The sequence below is a fragment of the Oryzias latipes genome, chromosome 22 (genome assembly GCF_002234675.1).
Source record: "Oryzias latipes chromosome 22, ASM223467v1".
Taxonomy (NCBI): Eukaryota; Metazoa; Chordata; class Actinopteri; order Beloniformes; family Adrianichthyidae; genus Oryzias; species Oryzias latipes.
The window spans coordinates 7,732,409-7,755,021 of NC_019880.2; the positions used below are offsets into that span (position 1 = coordinate 7,732,409).

Sequence of the window (22,613 nt, forward strand, 5' to 3'; positions counted from 1 at the left end):
AGGCTGTGCCTCACCTGTCATTATGGGAAGAAAAGAGAAAAAATAAATTCAATTATTATATTTAATCAGTAATTTGTGCTTTGCCGTCATTTTCCATTTAAATGTACAATTTTTGGGTGTTTTTTCTTTTTAAAATCGCTGAATTTCCGCATTTGCCGTTCAGATACTAAGAAGTGACGTGCGATGAGGCACCAGCCCGCTGAGCCTCACCTTGGATTGCGCAATACCTATGCAGTCAGACGGTACTGCTGTCTCTCTGTACGTCGGTTCAATCACTTGTACTATATGAGCTGAGTTTACATAATGTAGCAGATGTATACGGTGTACAGTGTTTGTTTTTATAAATAACTGTATGTGAGGGACGTGTTTCTTGTGCTGAGTGCTAAACCCCGTCAAAAAAGCCGCTGGGTGAGGCCAGCAGTTCTCGTGCCTCATGTTAGGGGGCGCCGGTGAGCCCTGAACTAATGAAGCTGAAAAATAATAGAATAAATGATAGCAAGCGGCAAGTCATTTTTTTCAGAAGGAGCGGCGTATGGACTTTATTTACAAGTAAAGGTAAGACGATAATAAGGTTTGTGCTTTTTTCTATGCTGCAGTTTGTATATGAAAAAACATGTTGAAATGATATTTTAAACAAAACACGTTAACTGCTGTCGATCAAATGGTGAATAAGTTACTCAGTATGGTTCACATGTTTGTAAATCTGACTGATGACGTCAGTGCCTCACCAGCCATTAACCTCACCGCACGTCACTGATCTGTACGTCTGTGGTGTGTTAGAACCCCGACTGCACACTTGGAAGGTGCAGATGCAACAAATCAACTCTCTTGAAGTCACCTTCTACATTTCTCACAATGCAACACAAGTAAAAACAAACAAACAACAAAAACCAACACACTGGAGCCGAAAAAGCGCCATTACATTTCTGCTACTCATTCACAAAGACTGAGATCCAGCAGATATAGTTGAAAGTCTTGCACCGTTGTCTGATTTTTTTGAGCTTCAGTTCTCCTCCATGGTTTCCGATCAGGTTAGGTTCCCAAGGCAGCCTGGTTTTAGTGAGTATGCCGAAGCAAACATGGTTCAAACATCAAACAATAATGGACTAGATTAGAAACAAATAATACTACTGCACAATAAAGCTGCAGTTTTAACAATCAAAACTAACATGAACTCCATGAGAACATTAACAGGGTGACTTCAATTTGACACTAGTAAAAATCTAATGTGTGGAATGTAAACCAAAGGGGAGTTCAGTGTTCATTTAGATGAGAAAAAGGTAGTTCAGAAGTACATGAGCATTGGCACGGAGAACAACTTCTTACTTTTTTAAAGGTTTGCTACCATGTTTGAGATTGCACCTAGCATAAATTCCTGCTGTGTTCATTTAATGTATTGCTTTGATAAACCTGAATGAAAAGAAAAGTCGAAAATGAATTTGCCCTTTGACTTGTTCAGATGTTGAACTAATGCAATTGCTTGACATGAGAGGCAAGTTGCAAATTATTAAGAATGAAGTCTTTTCATCAAGCTTTTCTGAAAAGGGAAAGTGCAAGTTGGTGACAAGGAAAATAATAAAGAACATAGTTTACTTTTGTGTGGAATGCATTACTAATGCTATAAAATAAAATGAATTTAGCTCCCCTCCGATGATTAATCAATTTGGACTTAATTAGGGTAAATATTACTAAGGCAGCTAAGTCACTACTTTTATTTGGCCACAAGATCCTTTGTCCAAACTGATTTTTTCCAAGTTTATTTCCACAAATCACTATGAAAAATACTTTTTTTGTTCCAGAAAAATACATCTAGTACCACTGATTTCATCTGGACATTGATAAAAAGATTCAATAAAAAAGAAAGTCTCTTCATAATTTATAATCATTACAGAAGCGTGGATTGTGGTTGAGTGCAGTTCTTTAAAGTGATCCTTTTTCTTTTTCTGTATAAAAATCAACTGTGGTTATATTAGTTTTAAATGCATCTCAGAAGTTACATGAGCTTCAAAAGTGTTCATTTCCTTATATTGCAATCATAATTTTAAAGGGATAATGCCTTGTTTTTCTTTTTTTTTTGTGGAAAAAAAACAACATATTTATGACTGGCTCTTTTTGGCAGATTTCAAAAGGCATTGCATTTTCTTTGTTAGCATTACATTTTCCCACTAGTAGTAACTAAATATTTCAAGAACTAAACATTTCTGCAACAAACATTTGTTCTCTCATAAATGGGTAACAGACATTTAGACACACAGCTCGAAGCCTCATTGGCTGAACCAGACGAAGACGTCACAAAGCTTCGGACTGTTTGGATTCAAGCACTGATTAACAAAAAAACAGGCTGCAGCTGTTTGACTTGAGGCAGGGAATGAAGTCTTTTTTTTCCTCCATTGATTGCAAAACATCCATGCGTTGGAATCATTAGTCCCTTCTTCTAAATTTAACAAGCAGTCAGTTCAATGTTTCTGGCCTAATGTTGTCCCCTTATGGGTTAGCAAATGCGCACAAGCTGAACCAAAAGCAGCAAAAACATGAGGCCTTATGTCATCTTCTGAATATTAATTTCAAAGATATTAAAAGAGCTGGTCAACAAAATATGCTAACAGTCTTGGAAAAGTCTTAGGATGGAAAATTGTTAGATGAAATCAGAGTTTTTCCATGAGAAACCAAATGCCTATGGTGTAACACAACACCCTTCAGATGTGTGGTGGGTTGTAACATGTTGAACTCGTGTGTTCGGCCTCAGTCCGACTCTGGAGTGTCTTCTAACGGGGCAGAGATTGTTGACTTCTGCTTATATATAAAGGTCAACAAAAAGAGTGCAATATCGTGTGAGCACCAGTAGCCTGTATGTGAGGTCACTGTTGACCAGTAGCGGCTCTCCACCAAACCCTCCCGGAGTTCAAAATCAATCCGTCTCTCCAGCTCCACTGCAAGACAGAAGGATCAATTCATGCACATTAATATCATCCAGATGGTCTCTAGAAGGAAGATCAACACTTGATTCAGACTCAAGTGATAAGGTACGGATGGATGAGCGAATAAACTCACATGATGTGTCAGCGGTAGGGGACATGGGTCGAATCATAGTGGAGAGGCCATAAGCTGATTGGCTTTCAGTGCGACTTTGCTCCTCTTCCTCACAGTTTGGCCCTCCCTCAAGTCCTAAAGACACCGAAGGCTGGCTGTTGGAGCGGGAAAAACGGGAAAAGAGGATTCCGCCGATGCCCTTCCCTATACTTGCAGCTCCTGCGCGTGAAGATTACGGGAAGATTAGGGGGGAAAAAATCAGAGGCAGGTGAATTAAAAACAGAGTCACAGCAGAAAACAGTTAAATCTTTATAGCAAGTTAGATCATATTTAAGTATTTTCAAAACATGCTCATAGGGAGGAGTCCTTACGCCACTTGATGGCACTGTTGACTCAATACTAGGGGATAAGAGGAAGAGAGCAGCATTTATTCTTCAAATCAAGGTACTTTACGCAGATTTTTTTTTCTTCTTGTCATCCAAATGGAGAGGAAAAGATGTTTACTTTGACATGTTTTGAACACTGTTCTACAGTCTTCCTCAGAAAGTTTTGGTTAACGTGTCACTGTTGGGCGTGGCCCTTGAGACACTGTCGAGTCTGAGTGACCGCGGCCCATCCGTCTGGTTGTGGTCCATGGAGAAAAGACGGCACGTTTGCCCTCTGACCTCCTCTACTTCAGTCCCTGTCCGTGTTGTGATTGGTTATTTTGCAAATATTTAATATCCCTAACATGAGGTTTCCATTGCTCTGCTTCTTCTGCTTTGATTTGGTGTCTTCTTGTTGTTTCATTCTCACATTCTGCTACCTTTTTCTTGAGTTGAATGTTAATCCAGTTTCTCCAGCATACGCATTTCCACAAGGCTTACTCTGTATTCTTTAAATATCTTTTGGTGAACCAAAAATCTGTCTCAGATTTATGTTCGGTTTTAAAAACATGTCATTGTGAACTATATCTTTAACATTTATCATTTGTCTGACAAAAATTTAAAAAAAAATCTTGTGTATGTACATGAAAGAATAAAAGAACTTGATGTCCCTACAACGTACAAGCTGATTTGTACAAGATCATCTGTTGTGGCACATCAAAAAAGACAAAGCAAGGTTTTTCTAGTCATAACAATTTACCGAGTATGCTCGCCTTTCCCAAGCTGGTGATGGACTCTCCATAGTTCTTACGGAGAAGGACGGGAGACGTGCTTGGGCTGGGAATGCTCTCCGTGTCAGATGGTGGATCCTTCACAGGGTTTAGGAATGAAGGCCGGATTTCATCATAGGGTGTAGGGTTAGTGGCACTAGACCTAAAAAAACCCAAACCAAATAAATATATCTATGAAACCATGATAAAAAAAACAAGATTACTATAAAAAATAAGTTTTTACCAGTGTATCTGGACAGGTGCAATGTTACTGTAATGCTTTAGGATGAGCGGCTCCAGCCTGTATGCCTAAACACAACAGTTCAAACTTGAGCAAGCTGATGATGAGTACAGACATGATGACTGTCCTTCCAACAAAGTCAATGAAAAACTGCGACACCGACCACAGGGTCTGTGGGGTGGAAGACATTGAAGAGCCGGCTGCAGATGGAGGTGGGTAAGATGTGGTCTTGATGGCAGCTGATGCCTGGACGGATCCCTCTCAGTGCCAAAAACACGGCCAAGGGAGAACCCATACAGAAAAAGTTTTCCACCTATTCAGGAAGAGAATCAGAAGACAAACAGAACACATTCAACTTTATTGTCACAATTTTGTGTACATAGAACTTCTTTTATTCACATGTCAGATTGATTTCACTTTGTTAATGAACTGGGCAACAGAAGACAAACATTTTTTACAAACAGGAAAATACTTTTGCTAACTATTTGCAGTACAACATTGTGATAGTTACATGCAACGTAAACCAAAAAGAATAATCTAACCTTAAATTTGAGAGCTGGAGGGACTGAAGGCCTCGAGGCCTCGAGAGCTACAAGCTGATTCTCCAAGTCTAATAACCTGTAAAGATAAATCATAGATCATTTAAAGATCAAGCAAAACAAAATCCACAGTCAAACAATCTGGCTATAAATGACCTTTACTTCTGAATTTACAATTTCTCTTGAATTTTGACCAAAACACCATGGCAAATTACAATGCAACACATTTTAAGTTAAAATGCTAAATGCATTTTTGAAGTGCATGACTAAATTCAACATTGACATGCAACTACAGAACTACGGTACTACAGTACCAAAAACCCATGACAACTTAAAATACAATTACTGTACCGGTGTATTAGCTTATATTTAAAAAAATATTTTTAAAATGTAAGATTGAATTTTAAGTTTTTATATTGAATTGCAAATTGAGAATGGAATATTCTTTTGAATTATGGGTGAAAAAAATGTGCATACCTTTGAAGTTAAAAGGCTTGAACAAGCTAGTAATGTAACACCTGAAAGTCCCCGCGGCATGCAAGCAAGTTCCTACCTACTGCGTGTGTTTTTCAGCTGTTGCAACAGCTGCTTCTCCTCGTAGGACATCCACCGCAAATCCGTCTCCTCCTCTACTGCACGATGCTCCTGCAGACAGAAGCGCACGGGATCCCAGCCTGTGATGATGTCATAGGTGATGACACAGCCAAGGGAATGAGCCACGATGGACACTTTGCCGCCCTTCTCCTCAAACTCCGGGTTCCGAGAGCAGAAGAGTGAGTACAGTCTGTTCAGCTCCTGCGTGAGGCCCTTGGTGATCTTGGGGGGAAGAACACGACGAGGTTTTGAACAGAAAATGGAGACGGACGGATTCATGACAGCTTCGGAAAATGTAAACTCACTTCGTCCCGATAAAGAGGGCTGTTGTAGTACATAATATCCATGGCACTGCTGTTCAGGAGGTCTCTCAGTCCTCTGACTTTGTCTGGTGTGATCGACTCTACTGTATCTATGAAAACAACGTCAAAGAATAAACATGTAGAACACTGACAACCCACATCGTTTAGTTCCTTTGATTATATCTAAAGGTATATACAATACATATCTGATTACAATAAATAAAATGAACAAACCTCCATCTAGAGTGAGTTTTGAACGCCACTCGACAGGAAGGAATTCCACATGCTCGTCTTTGTGTTTTGAAAAGTGCTTGTCTTCCATCTTCCTTACACCTTCCCTCAACCTTTAAGAAAGGATAAAATACACACCACTTTACACCAAAATATACATATATTTTTAAATATCATTTTGGATCAGTATGTGCTTTTTCGAAAACAATTAAAGAGCGATCCATATTCGGCTCAGCTATGCGGCTTCTCCTATTACGTGTGCGTAAAAAGGGGTGTGTGTTAGCAGTGCTTAATGTTGCTCTTCCAGTTTGCAGGGACAATAAAAGCACAGAGAGGGAGGCGTATACATTGATGGGTAAATGCAAACAGAAGGAGGCTTTCAGCTGCTCTGTGTATGGGGCACCTGCTCTGGATGTTTAGACAGAGCAGTTTCATGTTGTCTGAAGAACGTCAACGCGGAAGCTTTCAGTGTTGTAATCATATGGTTTTCAAAGCTGTCATGTTTGTTTTGTTCTATTAACCTTGGCATGTAAATGCAACCAAACCTTCTGATTATTGTAGGTTCCAAGGCAACTAGACCTTGAACCATTTTCGTTTATTGACTCTCAAAAAACTATCTGGACCAAATTCTAACATCACATAGAAGAGCTCAGGCATGTGAAGCTGATCTTTTCTCTTGGCTCAGTTTGTGGAGTGTAATCCACAGGAAGAGTCAAGCTTAATGTGTTTGACTTGGTCTACTTTGCCTGCTCAGTCAAAGCTGCTACAACAACCAAGTGCTCACTTTGAGGGACAGAAACACATTGATGTGGCTTTCTTTTTGGTAGCTTTCGTCAAACAAGGGTCAGTTTTTAGTCACGGCTTATACAACATTTGCTTTTATAGTTCTGAATCGCTAAGTTACTGTAAACAGCACTGACTGCAATGGTACACAGTGGTGTTATAACAAGGGGAAGTGATTGAGAATGACAACAACTCAGTCATAAAGTGGAAGACCGCAAAAGTCACCAACTTCTTCCAAAGTCAACCATTACAGAGCTCTAAACTTCAGATCAGCTCAGGATAAGTGGTAAAGATCTTCATGGAAGAAGTTTCCATGAAATACAAGAACAATGCAAAGCGTTGGCGCAAAGGTGTAAAGGTGTGCCACCGGACGCCAGAGCGGAGGTGACGTTTTCTAGAGTGAAGGATCAGGTTTCTTTATCGAATGACAAAGTCTGACAGCATTATGCAAAACTGACACCGGGTCAGGTAAAAAGAACTCTTAATTCTAAAAGATTCTGGTGAATTTTATTCTACCATCTCTTTGGAGCAGTTTTGAAATGGTCCGTTCTACTTCCAGCTTAACTCCAGTGTACAAACCAGGGTCTAGAAATACAACAAGACCCACTCCAAGGAAATGGAGCTTTGTCCTTGTAGCTTTTTTCTCTCGTGATGGAGGACATATATAAAGAAAATTAAGAGTAAAATTGCATTTTTGAGTATTTCTTTTTTCAATTGTGGTGAATCAGGAGGAGATGAAAAAATGCAGTTGAAAAACACTTTTAGTTTACATACAAACTACAATAGGAGGGCCACAAACTCCCTGCTCTTGTCCATTCTAATGAATCCATTTGTAGTCAAATAGATCCACCTACACCTTGTTTTCCTCTAAACTGTAAGCCTGGATAGCTCTGATATTGCTTATCATTTTTGTTGCACTGCTAATGTTAGGTTGAGAGTGTGAGGGGCTGTAAGTTAGAGGGAGAGCTTATAAACAAGGGGATGATGGGAAGGCTTACTCCATGTCAATGGTCCTGCAAAAACTCAGGTGAATTTCTAATGAACTACTGTTGCCCTGCAGAAACTATGTCCTAGAAAACGACACAGGTTTTTTTGGTTTGGGCTGAAAACGGCATAATTAAAAGACAACTCCTTTCCTCGTGGAAAGGCTTCCCTTTTTGTTATTACAAGAAAAAGTGGGTCGATGTCATTTTACGCCTGATGGGTTATCAATAGGTTGTCACTTGAGTTTAAATACAAGTAAGGGCAGATGGGAGAACACTTTCACAGAATAATATATACAGAATACCTGCCATTAGGGGAAAATACTATATATGACAATAACTTATTTAAGGAGGAAAATTGTTTTCCTAATTAGAAACTTTTCCAACAGGTCTGAGAACAAGACAGTAAAAAGAATTTCTGCTTGGGACACAGTTGTGAAGTGAAAAAGCAGGAAAAACACAGGAGCAAAAGGAAAATGACAGATTTATTCTGTTGGCTGGTTAAGAACATCTTTGCACTGGATTTAAATATAATGTATTTTAAACAGAAAGTGGTGAAAGCTCATTTTGATCATTTTGAACTTGAAACCCGACCTGTGCATTCAATAGGGATTAAGCACCAGGTTTATACACACAACAAAATTTTACATGAAACAGCATTTTAAAGAAGTGAAACTCACATTCCAGTGTTTTTAATAATGCGCCCCTGATCCATCTTTTGCCCAATCCCATGCACCACAAAGACAATGTGCGTTGTGTGGGGGGGTCTATCCTCTGGAGAGGCCTCTTCAACGTAACCCCGATGGAGCCGTGTGCCGCTGCTTGATGCTGAAATACAAACACAAAGTCCAAGAAACTTTTTTATGGTGTTTTTTTTTAATGCAAACTGCTAAAAAAACTCAAACTTTCCCTAAACAACTTTAATAAACTAAAAATAACTTTTTGGTTACTAAAGTGTACCGTCTAACCAGGTCAGTGGGTAAGCCAGGTGAGACTCCCGTTGAGACTGTGACCTGAGAGTGTTTGGCACCACTTGTAATCATAGCTTTACTTAATCCGTTCATGGGGATGTCAAGTAATAGGACTCAAACTCGCAGAGCAGAACAGAGCTATACTTTCTAACAGAGCAATACTTAGACAAGAGATTTAGAATATTATTGTTAATCAAATTCGTTATTGTTATGTAATAATATTTCTAACAATCTGTTGATTAAAAAATTTGGTTATTTTATCAAATTTAGACCTAGGAATGGCATAGAGGCAACACAAGGGAACTTTATGTGACCCCAAAAAATCCATAGGCTTAGAAAAATGTAAGATTTTTGAAACTAGCACTGGGTAATAAAAAGAAGATGATCAAACTTTTTGAATGCAGTTACAGATATATTCATTTAACTTTGAATCAGTAGATGGGCACAATGGGTTAAGGGTAACCAAGAAACAGAAACATAACTATAAACTCAAACATGCTCATTAAAAACTTTAATTTCTGTCTCAGAAATGTTTTAAATAAAGTTAGAAAGTAGTAAAACAAAAAAAAACAATGTGTGAATGGTGGTGCGAGTCTTTAAAAAAAAAGCTACAGATATATTTCTAGACCTTTAGAGAAGCCCAGTTTTTGGGTGACAGTGCGTGCAATTTTGGAGGTGGTAGCATCACTGTAGAGGTAGACTTCGTCCACGCTGTGCCAATCCACGTGGGTCCGGCTCAACTTCAGACTGTGGATGGCTGCAGAAGGGCAGAGAAAGAGAAGTGAGAAATGTATTTAACTAAATGAAAGGTGAAATGGTTTCAGTGGAGGGTAGTTTGGCAGAGAGAAGGGAAGGCAAGGGGACACTGACAAGGAGAAAAGATCAGTTGTATCCACTGAGACACTGCAGAAATTAAAAGGAGACATAATAAGTACACATCGCTACTATAGCAAAAAGGAGCACAAAAATAGCTAATCTTGACCCATTTCTTCAAATAGCTCAATCAAATGCAGACTGTGGCATTGATCTGCAGAAATTAAACATAAAACAGTGAGATTGCAAATTTCAGCTCTTGCTCGTCATCTTTTTGGAAAACTCTCAGATTGAGTGAATTTCGCACGACTGCATAAAAAATAAAAAATAAATGCAGTTCCTGACCAACATTTGTAAATGTTTTTGCCTCAGTATGTTGCTTAATGACTAAGCCAAGTAAGAGCCGATTTACAACAATAGGACACCTCAAAAAAGCAAAGAGTTATAAATAGGAACTGGCCTTTTTTTTTTTTTTTTGCTCTGCCACTTGCCCATAAAATAACCTGTTCAGTCAAGATCATTTGGATGAAATGCTTTAAGATGACGGGGTTTGTGTTGCAGACAGTGACAGCTCTTTGAAATGAACTCAAACTGGTAATGAAAGCCTAAAAATACAGCTAAGCTGTTAGAAAAATGCACCAATCTATGGGTTTCAAAGCTTAAACAATAAAGGCTGAATAGTAGAGTTTTAATTTTGCAAATTCGTCCAGACTTTTTAGAACCTAAATCATAAAGATTATTTCCTGGGTCTTTTGAAATTCCCACGAGGTGAAACTTTAACGTTGTCCTCACAAAACACAAATTTGATTATTTAAACCAGCAAAACATCTCTTTTTACTTTAAAAAAACAACCATAGATTAGCACAATGGACACTACTAGTGTTTACATTTTCTTCTCATTGGTTGGAGTAATAATTGTCTGCATGTATATGGGTCACATATTTAAGTTAACTAGTTTTTCTATTGTTGGGAAAATTTGCTAAATATTGACTTTCAGGTTGTGGCAGCACCCTGGGGCTGCGGTGGTTTCATTTTGAGAGCAAAATTTCTGATAATTTCTGTTTTGGCAACTGAAGGCGCGCCATGAGGATTTTGTCATCGGTCTCTGGCAATAAAGCCTACAAGGCTGCTGGATGAGGTACTTTGATAAAATAAAGGTTTGAGGGTCTTTATCGTCTCTGAAGTCTGCTTGCTGCCCAAGGATTGAAGCCTAATGGACACCTGGATATGTTAGAGGATAAGCATACAGGCTGTGGAGCTTTTCTATTCACACCCCCAGAAATAAAAGAATAGACCCAAAGGGATTGAATGCACACAACATGTTCAGGCCTGTAATAGTGAAAGTACAAAGACTCTTCTGTGGGGCTCATCAACTGGTTTTCAATGGAGAGCCATGTTCAAAGCTCTCTGTTGAGCTGCTGTTCATTAAAGTTACTTTGACTCCAAAAAAAACGAGATAAATAGTGGCTGATAAACAAGCTGGATGGAAAAATAAAAAAAAGCAGTAAAGCAGGTTTGATTTTTCTTGAGAATCTGCTTCATTATGGGGGGGGTATGGTCCTTGTTGTTGGGGGGGAACCATGTTGTGTGCTCACCATTCCAGGAAGCAGAAACAAGCAACAGCAGTTCCAAATTCTGGATCACAGCACAAAAAGAGGGTTCTAGCAACTAGGCCCAGTTAAAGCTACAATGAAAAACTGAAAAAGAAAAAAAAACTGCTTGGTTTCCATTTGAATCACTGAATTTCTAACTGAGCCTAGGTCTAGTGTAAAAAAAGATATAAAAAATGTGAACCACAAGAGACCTATAATCTAAAAGGAGAGGGTTAAATCTAGAAAAACTACTAAAGCAGAAGTAAACAGGAACTTGGCATTTTACAGTACCTTGGCAGCGTTTGCGCTTGTGACATCTAGTTTTAGCACTCGTCTGATATCCACTCCATTTGAACAGAAAAGGGAGGTAGAAAGGGGGCAGGTGGAAGAGAACTAACAACCAACAAAGAGTGAGTAACGGCCATCATTCCAGTGTCACTCACACAAACATCATCTAGAACAGTGTTTACAAAACCCCGTCCTCAGGGCTCATCAGCCTGCTTGTACGTGTCGTTTTGTCACCCTACTTAGTTTCAGAGATCACCTTTTGATCTATTTAAAGCATTTTTCAGTGCTCTTTCAATTATGACTATGCATTTTATAGCCAAAATTGAATAAAACTGTCATTTTCTAGTACATAGTTTCTTCAGAGAAGTAGTGGTTTATTGGAAGTTTGTCTCTGAGTTTTAGGTGGGACCGTGTTGGCACTGAGCATCCCTATCTCCTCTTCCCCTCCCCGTTTTGGGACAGACCCCTTTCTGCGTCATAAATAAGCTCTTTTTCAAACGACATTTTTGTCTGCTCCTGATTCACAACAATTTGAATAACAAAATACTCAGAAATGCAAATTTGGAGTTAATATTCTTAATATATGTCCTCCATTATCAGAAAAAAGCCACAAGAACATGTTAAAAACATCATTTTCATTGGAGTGGGTATTTAAAGACGCCTTGTTGAGGTCTTAAGGAAAGTCTGCAGGGAACAGATCATGATCACAAGCATGTGTGTGCTGAGAAACGTAGAAAAACCTGCAGGTCAGAGAGTCCTGAGCTCTGGGTTTGGGAAACATTGATCTACAACATGCTAGCCTAGCATGGAGCATTGTTACCAGGTTACTGTTAAAAAGGACAGCACATTATAAACTGTGTTTGGATATGGCTCACATTTATATATTTTTATTATAGACAGTTTATCATTGCATTGGCAAACAGTTAAGACATCTTAAATTTGGATTTGTCAAGAAATACGTAGGCGGCAGATTATTTTGGTCTTGCCTGGAGCTGTTGAAACAGAAAATGTTAATCAGTCAAATATCCTCAGCCTTCAAGAGTTTTTAAAAAGCAGTTTAGGCAAATATAAAAATAAATATTAACATACCGGTATTTTAAAATCAACTGACCCAAAAATGTATGTTTAAGGAAAACATGACACTCCCAGAGATAAAATATATATATATATATCTAAAGTTAAGACCAAAAATCTGAATACATCACATAAACTTCTCATTATTAAGAGTGTCTTATCAATGACAAAGTCACACTATCATGAGAATCTCCATGGGCATGAGTCACATTATCATTGATAAAACTTACTGTTAACAACAAGACTGCACTGCACAAAGACTTCAACTATTTCAACAGGATTGCCCTCTAAGACTATAAATAACACATTGTTTTGAAATGAAAACATGAAAAATGTTTTAGATCCAATGTTCAGCACCTTTTGCTGTTTTCCTTCAGATACCGATTTTTGCTGAGTGGCCTACATACGAAGACAGATCCCATCCAAACAGCCACAAATATCTAAAGCAGTGTTGCGTTATGCTGATGGAGCCTTCAAAATATAAAAATATATATGAAAAAATGAAATGAGAGAATACTGACTGGTGGCTACACTTTACATTGGTTTTTCATGTAAAGCACTTAGAAAGAACCAAATAGATCTATTGAAGCAAATTAACTTCATACAATAATGGCTTTTTAGCATTGAAATAATTGAAACTAATATATTTTTTTATCTAAAATTAATAAAAAAAGTAACTTTAAAAAAATGCCTATATAAATTAAATAAACAACATATAAGTATATAAATCTAGGCTGACATCAGTGGGATTTGTTCATCAAAACAGAGAAATCTACCGGTGTCAGACTGAACTCAGCGATTCTGATAACCAGAGTTCAGACTTGCAAATGTCAGCAGTGTTTCCAGGCAAAAGCAGAGTAAGGTGATGGAGGAGGGGAAATGCTGCCGCTCAGCTTACTCCTATTCTGTTTACTGGAAAAAGCTTTTAATAATATTCATGTGGACATTATAAAGCTAATGGATCCATAAAACAAGTGCTTTCAGGTGAGTAGATTATGGTTCTTGTGCACTTCACTGAGGTGAAAAGGTCAAAACCCTGTGCTCTCCACTAATACAAGAAAAACTGTTATTATTAGCCCTTTATCAGAATAAACAGCTGATTTAAAGACCCAACGTTTATCAAAACACATGGTGCTGCAGCAACTGGATTAGATGACACCATAATAACCAGTGATGACAATAACATTCAATTTACAGATTATTTCATTTTATTTCAAGTCATCCTACATACAGTGTCACGTGGTATTCCAATTAATGTGGCTGAATTAGAAGTACATGAGTCCCATTTACTCCTTTCTGGACCTTCCTTGACACATTCAAAGCTTTACCCCCTTTTATCAAGCTTTATTAGTTAATTTGTGAAATCTTACATTAAAATTGACATAAAAAAGCAGTTTTTTGCCTGAAAATGTTGCTTTAAAAGAAGATTATTAAATAAATTCAATAGACACTGAGAGGATTTCAAGTATTAATATTAATTATACATTATTAGGGGTGGCTGTAGTGCAGAAATAAGAGCGGCCGACCTCGACCTGGAAGATTGCAAGTTCTTGAACCCTGAACCCCACACTGGTCCTGGTGGTTATAGGTTGGCGCCAGCGTCAGACAGTGGAGCCGCATATAATGTGTGTGGGTGAATGGGACGGTGGCTGTAAAGTGCCTGGGACCTTCTAAGTAGGTAGCAAACTCCATTTAGCATTTCATAATTTCAAACCCAGTTCGTTAAATCAAACATACTAGGAAAACAGGTTTTAAGAAAATATGGAACCACTGTGCTTCCTTATTATATAGCCAGCTCCACCCAGAGGAACACTGGGGGAAAAAAAGACTATTAGAGGGTAAAATAGAACCAGACAGTGCATGCACAGAGTAATGTAGGCTGTCATATATCTTTTTTATAATCAATTTATCTTTAGTAATGTGCTTTAAGCTATCTTCAGCTCCACTCTAAGACCATCTTATTATTAGCTCCAAGATAAAGTACTCCTGTGTTGAGGCTGTTTGTAACATCAGCCCAAAGAAAGTGAATTAATGGAATCTAAGACTCTGATAAATATAAAGGTGGAAAACAGTCTGCATAGAAAGAAGCAATATTTTTCTTCTATTTGTTAGATTTTTTTTTTTTCTTAAAAAAGGATTAAATTTTTCAACAGCAGAATAAAATGACAATGAGTCCAATTATTATGCTTCAAAAGAGGTTTACTTTCTCAGTGCAAAGTGTACATTGTCTTTAGCAGAAGCAGTCTGTGTTTTGCCTATTAAAGGGGCAGGCAAATCTGTCAACTCCATGACACTTAATGAAAATCTGAGTGCTTTTCGCTACATTCAGATCTTTCACTGGTCATGTTGGAATGTCAAATCACTGCATTATTTCCAGAAGGAGTTTAGTTTTATCTGAGTAAAAAGAGCAAAAAGATACAAATAAAATATAAATATTGATAAAGAGAAGCTCTTGTGACCACTTTAGTATGCTCGCTCCATTATGGTGTCTTTTGAATAACAGTTTAAAATGTAGTTTTAGCATCTTTTTTTAATTCAAAAGCATTGTGTCAGATGAGATCTGAAACATAAGTGCAAAGACCTAGATAGTTGTGTACGCCGTGTGAACACGCACATCATTTCTTTTTTCTTTTTTGTTTCAGTTCTAAACATTTACCTGCAACACAAAGTGTTTTAACAAATGCCATCAATCATTCTAATTGAATGTAAGTGAATTTAAAAGGTGCTGCATTTTCTTGGGGAAACTCCCACACATTATTGTCCTGTGAGGTTCTTGTGGAACAAGATGCTTTAACAGGACAGCAGATCAGAGGAGGCCTAAAGCAAAGCCGTCAGGAAAGGGACGTGCCAGAATGTACGGTATGCATCTTTTTTACCCAGAAGGAACGACACGGTGAACCCTGAACAGAAATGAATGGAAGGACCGGACAATTTTTCCTTACTCTGTTCTGACACTAACTGGAGTAAGGTCTCAGAATTCATCTTTTATGACCCTCACTGCTCGTTTCATAGCTTAGTTTTTCTGTCACTGTTTAGGCGGGTTTTTTTTTTGTTTTAAACACATTTTTGACAAAAAACAGTATTGGATGCTTTTTCTACCAAACTATTATGTTTGTTTATCGAGACATTTATAAACAGCCACAAGTGAATCATTAAGGGTTTTAACTCTTGAGCTACGGTCACACCGGGCTCAGCAACATGCCATCAAGCGACCACTTCCAATGAAGTGTCTGGGTAAACACGCGTACATGTGTGTTTTGGGGCGTCTGCGTTCAAATCTCTTGCGTTCACGCATCGTTTTGCAAGTCCCTCCCTGTTCGTCCAGTTGCATTCAAGAATGAGCTAAAGGTGAGTTTCTTAAACGCGCATCAGATAGCTGGTGTGTGCATAGCTTAAAGCAAGGAGAGAGTCCATAAAAACAAGAATTCTGCCTTGAAAACAGATGTGCTGTCCAAGGACAGTTTGGAGTTTTCTATGTTAACATAATATTTCAACAACTTTCCTCTCATCTTTACTTGGTACTTACCATCTTTGCTATCAACTGTTTTGACCACTAAATCCGTCTCAATGGTATCTTGCATCTGCTGTCCTCGGAAATGGTTCAGATGCTCTTCCTCAATCAGGTCGCTCTCCTCCTCCTCCAGCGGGAGCCACGTCCCATCAATAAACCACTGGCCTCTCATCACAGGAATATGGTCTTGTTCTGTTTAAAGATGAACTTTACAGTCAGCTACATATTCCTGGAAACCTTGTGGACAGCTGTGTGTGCCTTTTAGACCCGCATGCAACTCTGGGGGGATTTATTGTAAGTAACAACTTCAAGACAATGACTTGGAAGAGACTGACTCATTTTCAGGGTGTGCTGCATGTGACATACAATGAACTGACTAAATTAGTCTGACAACCCACGGGGATCACACTTTGGTGTTTAACTGTGCCGGGCCATGTTTGATTACAGTCTAGAATTACATTAACACCATTCTGACTTCATTCCTATGGGACTGAATAGGAGTATAATTTTAAATCTTAAATTAGTCACACTTTGAAGACAGAGCTCTGACTTTGCTGAATGAGCTATATGAAAGAAAAAAACACTCCAAAACATCTGCAGACTCCCCTAGAGATAAGGAGGCCCACTTTAATGTTTAGGCAGGGACAGTAGAGAAGCTGTGATAAGAACTCGCTGGTTCATGTCTGCTTGGAAAAGATGAACTGGGCTTTTTTTTTAAAGTTGTGTTTTATGTTGTTTGCCAACACAAATTAACATCATCCTATAAAATACATACATTTTTTCAAACTGTTATAGGCAATTTTAAGTCATTCCTGTTGTATTTATTCTCTAAATGACTTTTTTAATGTAAAGCAGCTACTCCAATCATCTTTTGATCTATGTTGATGAGCATTCTCAGCAGTCTTTTAGTTATGAATAAGCTGTTTTTGGCCAGCACCAACAATAAAAAAACTGTTGTTTTCTAGGACATAGTTTCTGCAGAGTGGCAGGAGTTCATTAGAAATCCGCCTCTGACTTGTGGGCACTTGACTGTTGGTGCAGAGTAAGCATGCCTTCATATCCTATCATCCATTTGTTTAAACTTTCTCTCAACCACTAGCTTACAGCCCCTTACAACCCCAACCTAACATTAGCAGGGCAACAAAAAATGGCGAGCAGTATTGGAGCTATTACAGATGTCCGCTTGGATGAGAAAAAATTAAATTGATCAAATTTTAGACACATAATAAACAACTTACCTCTGGAAGCTGCTAAGCTGTACTATAATGCAATGATTGCATCATAAATGACCTACTGTATGACCAGCTGGGCATCAGCATGCAGAACCATTCTGAATCCTCTACAAACTGTTCACAAACAAGCTCGGAAAACTTTGGACAAAAAGCCTAAAAGCCACCATAATTGTAAAATAGTTCGGAAACACAATCTACTGAGTTTCAACAAAATGATTCAACATGCAGATTTGCATTCTGGTCTATAAAATCCTTCACGGTCTGCCTCCTCCCCCACTTCAGGACTTTGTCAAAAAAAGACAAAACAGAGGCACCAGAGCAAGTTCAAGAGGGGACTGCATTATTCCTTCCAGAAAAAGTAGCTTTGGACAGACTGTTTTCCCCTTTCTAGCCTCTCAATCCTGAAACACAATCCCAGAAATCATTCGAGAGCTCTCCACACTTCCATCTTTCTCAAAATAATTAAGATCAAGGCTGCGAGAGAACCAAACTTGCACTCACAGCTAAGTTTAGGGACAATGCCAGAAAACTGTTAAAATAGATCATTGGGGGGGGGGGGGGGGAGTGGTCACAGTTGTCATAGTTCTGATTTTGGCGATTTTATTGATGTATACTTTGGGGAACGATGTATTTGAAACTGTTTTAAATGTAATCTGAGTTATGTTAATTTTATGTCATTTTATTTAATGCAATTTTACGTTACTAATGTACTTTTTTATACTTTTACTCATTTTATTTTATCTATAGTCTCTAGGTGGCTGGCCATGGTCAGAACAGGACAGAGGATGGAAATTAGCCTAGGCCACAATCCTGCATATTTACAGAGTGTCTCACTACTTTTAGAGCACTCTACACCGTTTGTTGTATGCATTGTCCCTTAAATAAATAAATACAAATACAAAGTCGTCTATTGATCTATTTGTCGGCATGTGGATGCATCAGACTGGAACGGAGCAGGGAGTTTGTGGGCTGCCGATTGTAGCGCCTTCATCACAGCATTTTTTTTTGTCTGCTCCTGATTCACAACAATTTGATAAAAGAAATACAGGTACTCAGAAATGCAAATTTGGGGTTAGTTTTCTTAATATATGGCCTCCATCATGAGAAAAATGCAACAAGAACATGTTAAAAACACCTAAAAACTCAATTATCTTCAAAGTACATCAGCTGAGTTCAATGCACAAACTTCTTGTGTTGCTCCCAAGACCAGGATGAATAATTAAGCTGTCAATCTAAAAAAACACAGAAAAAACTGCTGCTGAAAGCAAATGAAAACAGGTTCCTCAATCAAAAAAGTAACTAGTTCATGTTTTTAGAATTGATGCTGGGTGGGGAAATGTGTGCTGGGCACTTCCTGACCCGATTGTTCATTAGTTCTGTTTATGTTGTCTGCAGAACATGAAATATGTCTAAAGTTTATGAACACAATCATTGGAAGAATGGCATGAGGAGAGCATTTGTGGTGGATGCTGAGGGACAGGATAGACCGCGACGAAACTTACGCTTCCAGTAGACAGGAAAACATTCCTTCTCCTTGATGTCAACCTCATACAGCCCTCCTCGAACACAGACGGGTTCTACGTTGATTTCAATGCCGTCCGGGTCCCTCTCATCAGAGGAACCACGGCCTTCACGTGCGCTGCAGCTCGCAGTCTCTCCTGGGACAGCGGCACCGTTCGGTTCCGGACTCTCCGGACCTGTGCTGCCGCTCTCCCGCCGCTCTCCGCTGACTTTGCGACGAACAGCAGCAGAACAAGAAGGGTTCAGTTCGCAGTATTTCCGAAACATAAGCTCCATTTTAAGAGAATCGTGTCCGAGAAAGGGCTTCCACGTCTTCTTGTCCTCCTTGTAGAACCACCGGACCTCCTCGGGAACTAGCTCGGTGACGACTTCATTAAACCTGTGCCTGGAGCTGTTGGACCTGGACCTCTTCCTTCTCTCGAACTGGGGGCTGCCGTTGTTCCTGTCGGGGTCTGCGAAGTCCAAAGGGCTGCCGTCGAGGTAGGCTTCCGGGGAGTTTAGGTCCAGCAGCAGCTCGCTCTGAGCGCCGCGGTGTAGTAGCGGCAGGTGTCCCTCCAGCCCCGACTGGACCGAGGACATCCCCGCCTGCACCGATTCGTCCACAAAACTCATCTCGTGACAACAGAAGACATCGTCCCCCAGAGCCCACTTCTTCTTGTTGTTGTTGCTGGACTCGGCACTGACTCCCGGACTTTCGCTATCTTTCCTCAAACACGAGTACTTAATATTAAAACTGTTCATAACTTGTAAAACAGTATCGCCTCTTTCTGTCACTTTACTTCAATGTAGCCACTGGTTCGATTGCGATGCATATTCCTAGCGTAATGATTAGCAGTGTTTTCCAGTAAAACGCACCAAACAACCTTCGCGTAGACGCGCTTTTTAACACTCCCCATAGGCGCAACGCAGCTAGCTAGCTAGCTAAGCTAACGAAGCCGGCTGGACGACGAAGGACAACGCACTAGCATAAGCCGTTAAGGGGGAAAAAAGAAACGCTTCTCGTTTACTATAGTAAATATGAACCCGTGACAAAATTCCCAACAGTTATCGACTGCCTTTACTCGTGTTTAACAAACGTAGCACAACTGTCACCACAAAACTGTATTGGCTCCCAGGTCCCCGTGGAATTTCCAGCCCGTCCGTTGACAAACAAATCTCGCATAGAGACAACCGTGTAGTATTGAGGTGTTGCCAGATCTGGTGTCAGAAACAAGCATGCGCAATCGGGGAAAACAAACCACCTCTAAAACATGCGACGCTTTACGAGCGGCGACTCGGTTCACACTTGCTGATCAGTTTTCTTTTTCTTTTTAGTTACTAAAACTAAAACATGGGTTTTTCAATTAGCACAACTTTGAAGTGCATGCAAACACTGCTGAAAAGTTAATCAGATTTTTGTTGTCATGTGAACAAATCCCAGAAAATCTAACGAGGAGATTAAAAACATGACTGCCTTAAAACACAATTTAAAAGACAAGGAAAACAACCATTCAACAATTTAAACTTAGCTTGTTTGTTTATTATTTAAAAAACCAACAAACTTGAAATAGAACAAAGTATTCATATCCATCACAAAATACAACTAATCTGACTTTTATAACCCAAATAATGCCAAGTACTATATTGGTCAATCTGGACTAAACAATTCTGGCAAGAAAAATAGGAGAAGAAAACAAAATCTGTACATTAAGTTTTTTCCCCTTTCAATAATAAGACCATTTAAATAGAAAAAAAATGAATTACCTCCTGTTGAGTTTTTTTGGTGTAAATCTAAGGCTTTAACTGATGTTTATTTACTTAAAATGACTATTAACCCTAAATGTAAGTAAAGCTTTTTAAAGCTGAATAAGTGTTTCCATTTTAAATCACAAACTTTTTAAGATAAAATAAAGAAAACGTATAGTTTTGAACACAAACATTTTACAAGTAGCCAAAATAAAACTTTGTAAACTCACTCAAAAGGAGTTTGGTTTTACACAAGAAAATATAAGAAAGAATTACTTCAAATTTGCAAACTTGGCAACCCCTCGCATCCGTATGTCCAGCGCATAGACATACAGCGTGTCAGCTGACGCACAGATCACGTGAAAAATGTGTGAACGCGCATGTCCAAAAATTTACGAACGTTAAATCCTTCAGCTAAACTGCAGTATTTATCTTTTACGCTAGATGGAGAAAAACCCACAGAAATAGTTTATGTGAGCTACATAGAAAATTCAGTTAATTGGTGAATTCCCTGTTTTACCCAGTTGAAATAATATTTTTGTACCATGATTATGTATCTATTCACAATATATAACAGTTGGAATAGTATTTTATTAATCTAGTTTTATTTGACTACACCAAATATCTTGCAACCAATGCAAAAAGTAAGCTTTAGCAGGATGTTTTGATATTGCAGATCTTATATTTACAAAAATCAGCTGTGAATAAAAATATGAAAAATCTCATGGAGAGTTTTTAAAAAAAATCCCCATTAAAAATCCCCATTTAAAGTTTGTATAAAAAATGCAAATAATAATAATAATAATAACCAATTTTATTTAAAAGTGCCTTTCAAGAAACCCAAGGACAATGTACAAAACAAAGGCTAAAATAATCATTAAAAGCACAATAAATAGAAATAGACAAAAAAATCAAAAGTGAATCAAGATGAAAAGGCAGAAATAAACAGATGAGTTTCGAGTTTTGATTTGAAAGTTTGTGAAAAGTCTAGGTTACGGGGTCAGGAGGGAGGGAATTCCAGAGTTCGGGAGCTGAGCAGCTGAAGGTTTGGCTTCCCACATTAACGAGACAGGCTGGAGGAAGAGAGAGCTGAACAGAGGAGGAGGACAGAAGAGAACAAGAAAGATAAGGGGGAGCCAGGTTATGGAGGGCCTTAAAGGTAAACAGGAGGAGTTTGAATTTGATTCTAGAGATTATGGGACGCCAGTGCAGCTGATGGAGGACCGGGGTGATATGACTGAAGGAGGGGGTTCTGGAGATGATGCGGGCAGCTGAGTTCTGGACCAGTTGTAGCTTATTGAGGGTTTTTTGAGGGAGACTAAAGAGGAGGGAATTACAATAATCTAGATGGGAAGTCAACATCCCAAATTACCACCAGAGAGCAGCAAATACCTATCCATTTCTAGAACCGCACATATATGCCAACTGGCTTTCCTCTTTAACAGGATGGACAACATCAAATTGTTGTAGAAATTTTCAGTCACTAATGTGCACAAAAACAGGAGCAGTCCACCTTGATATCAACATTTGAGTAAATATTCACTGTAAATGAGTCTTTTTTAAAATAATTTAGTGCTTTCTGGAACCTGTTTGAAGGAGCATCAGTCTCAAGTTAGTTGACATTTCGTTTCTTTGTATGCATACGTAGAGAGTTTGTGCATTTGTGAAGCAAGTGGAGTTCCAATTCTAGGAAACAATTCCTGTCTGAATGTCAGAGGACCAGGTGATTCGGGAGCTGTCTGAGGGAAGAGGCGATGGAGAGAGGCCCAGGCAGCTGTATTTGGAATAAACAGACATTATCCTGCAGTGCCCTAATTTACTGCACAGGGGGAATTAAACTTTAAGCTTGTCCCACCCCTTTGTTGCCCCATGCTGTATTCTTTTGCCCATCAACAACTACTTGTACAATGTGCATTATTAGAGTGTCACCCCACCCAAACTCTGTCTTTTTAGTGTCAAATTCGAAACCCTTACAGGCTTGCAATGTGGTGGTAAAACAGCGTCTTCCGCAGGAACTTTGGGTTTTATAAGCTGTATCACTTTAGCAC

The 22,613-nt window shown here is 38.8% G+C and overlaps 1 protein-coding gene across 2 annotated transcripts; it reads right to left on the reverse strand.

The window, feature by feature from the left end:
* Positions 1-1,741: 1,741 nt before the first annotated feature.
* On the reverse strand, positions 1,742-20,019 carry LOC101163939 (phospholipase DDHD1). 2 transcript variants are annotated; one of them, XM_020713426.2, is made up of 14 exons: positions 18,822-20,019; positions 16,103-16,279; positions 11,506-11,607; positions 9,438-9,566; positions 8,519-8,666; positions 6,076-6,185; positions 5,845-5,951; positions 5,499-5,761; positions 4,949-5,024; positions 4,570-4,719; positions 4,410-4,474; positions 4,156-4,328; positions 3,052-3,249; positions 1,742-2,930 (listed from the first exon to the last, which is right to left on the reverse strand). In XM_020713426.2, the coding sequence occupies exons 1-14, from the start codon at positions 19,579-19,581 to the stop codon at positions 2,743-2,745; spliced, it is 2,646 nt and encodes an 881-aa protein (XP_020569085.1). In that variant the 5' UTR covers positions 19,582-20,019; the 3' UTR covers positions 1,742-2,742. The 2 variants fall into 2 exon arrangements, with proteins under 2 accessions (XP_020569085.1, XP_004082530.1); XM_004082482.4 differs by lacking the exon at positions 11,506-11,607 and having other exon boundaries at positions 18,822-20,018.
* Between the last annotated feature and the right edge of the window lie 2,594 nt (positions 20,020-22,613).

What these genes read in the sequence shown, in the direction of transcription:
- LOC101163939 (XM_020713426.2), bottom strand. Translation starts at nt 19,581, where the DNA reads ATGAACAGTTTTAATATTAAGTACTCGTGTTTGAGGAAAGATAGCGAA. An exon ending in AAAACTCACTCTAGATGGAG is followed by an intron (nt 5,952 to 6,075) that starts GTTTGTTCATTT and finishes TTGTTTTCATAG; the next exon opens with ATACAGTAGAGTCGATCACA. An exon ending in CTCCAGCTCTCAAATTTAAG is followed by an intron (nt 4,720 to 4,948) that starts GTTAGATTATTC and finishes CTTCCTGAATAG; the next exon opens with GTGGAAAACTTTTTCTGTAT.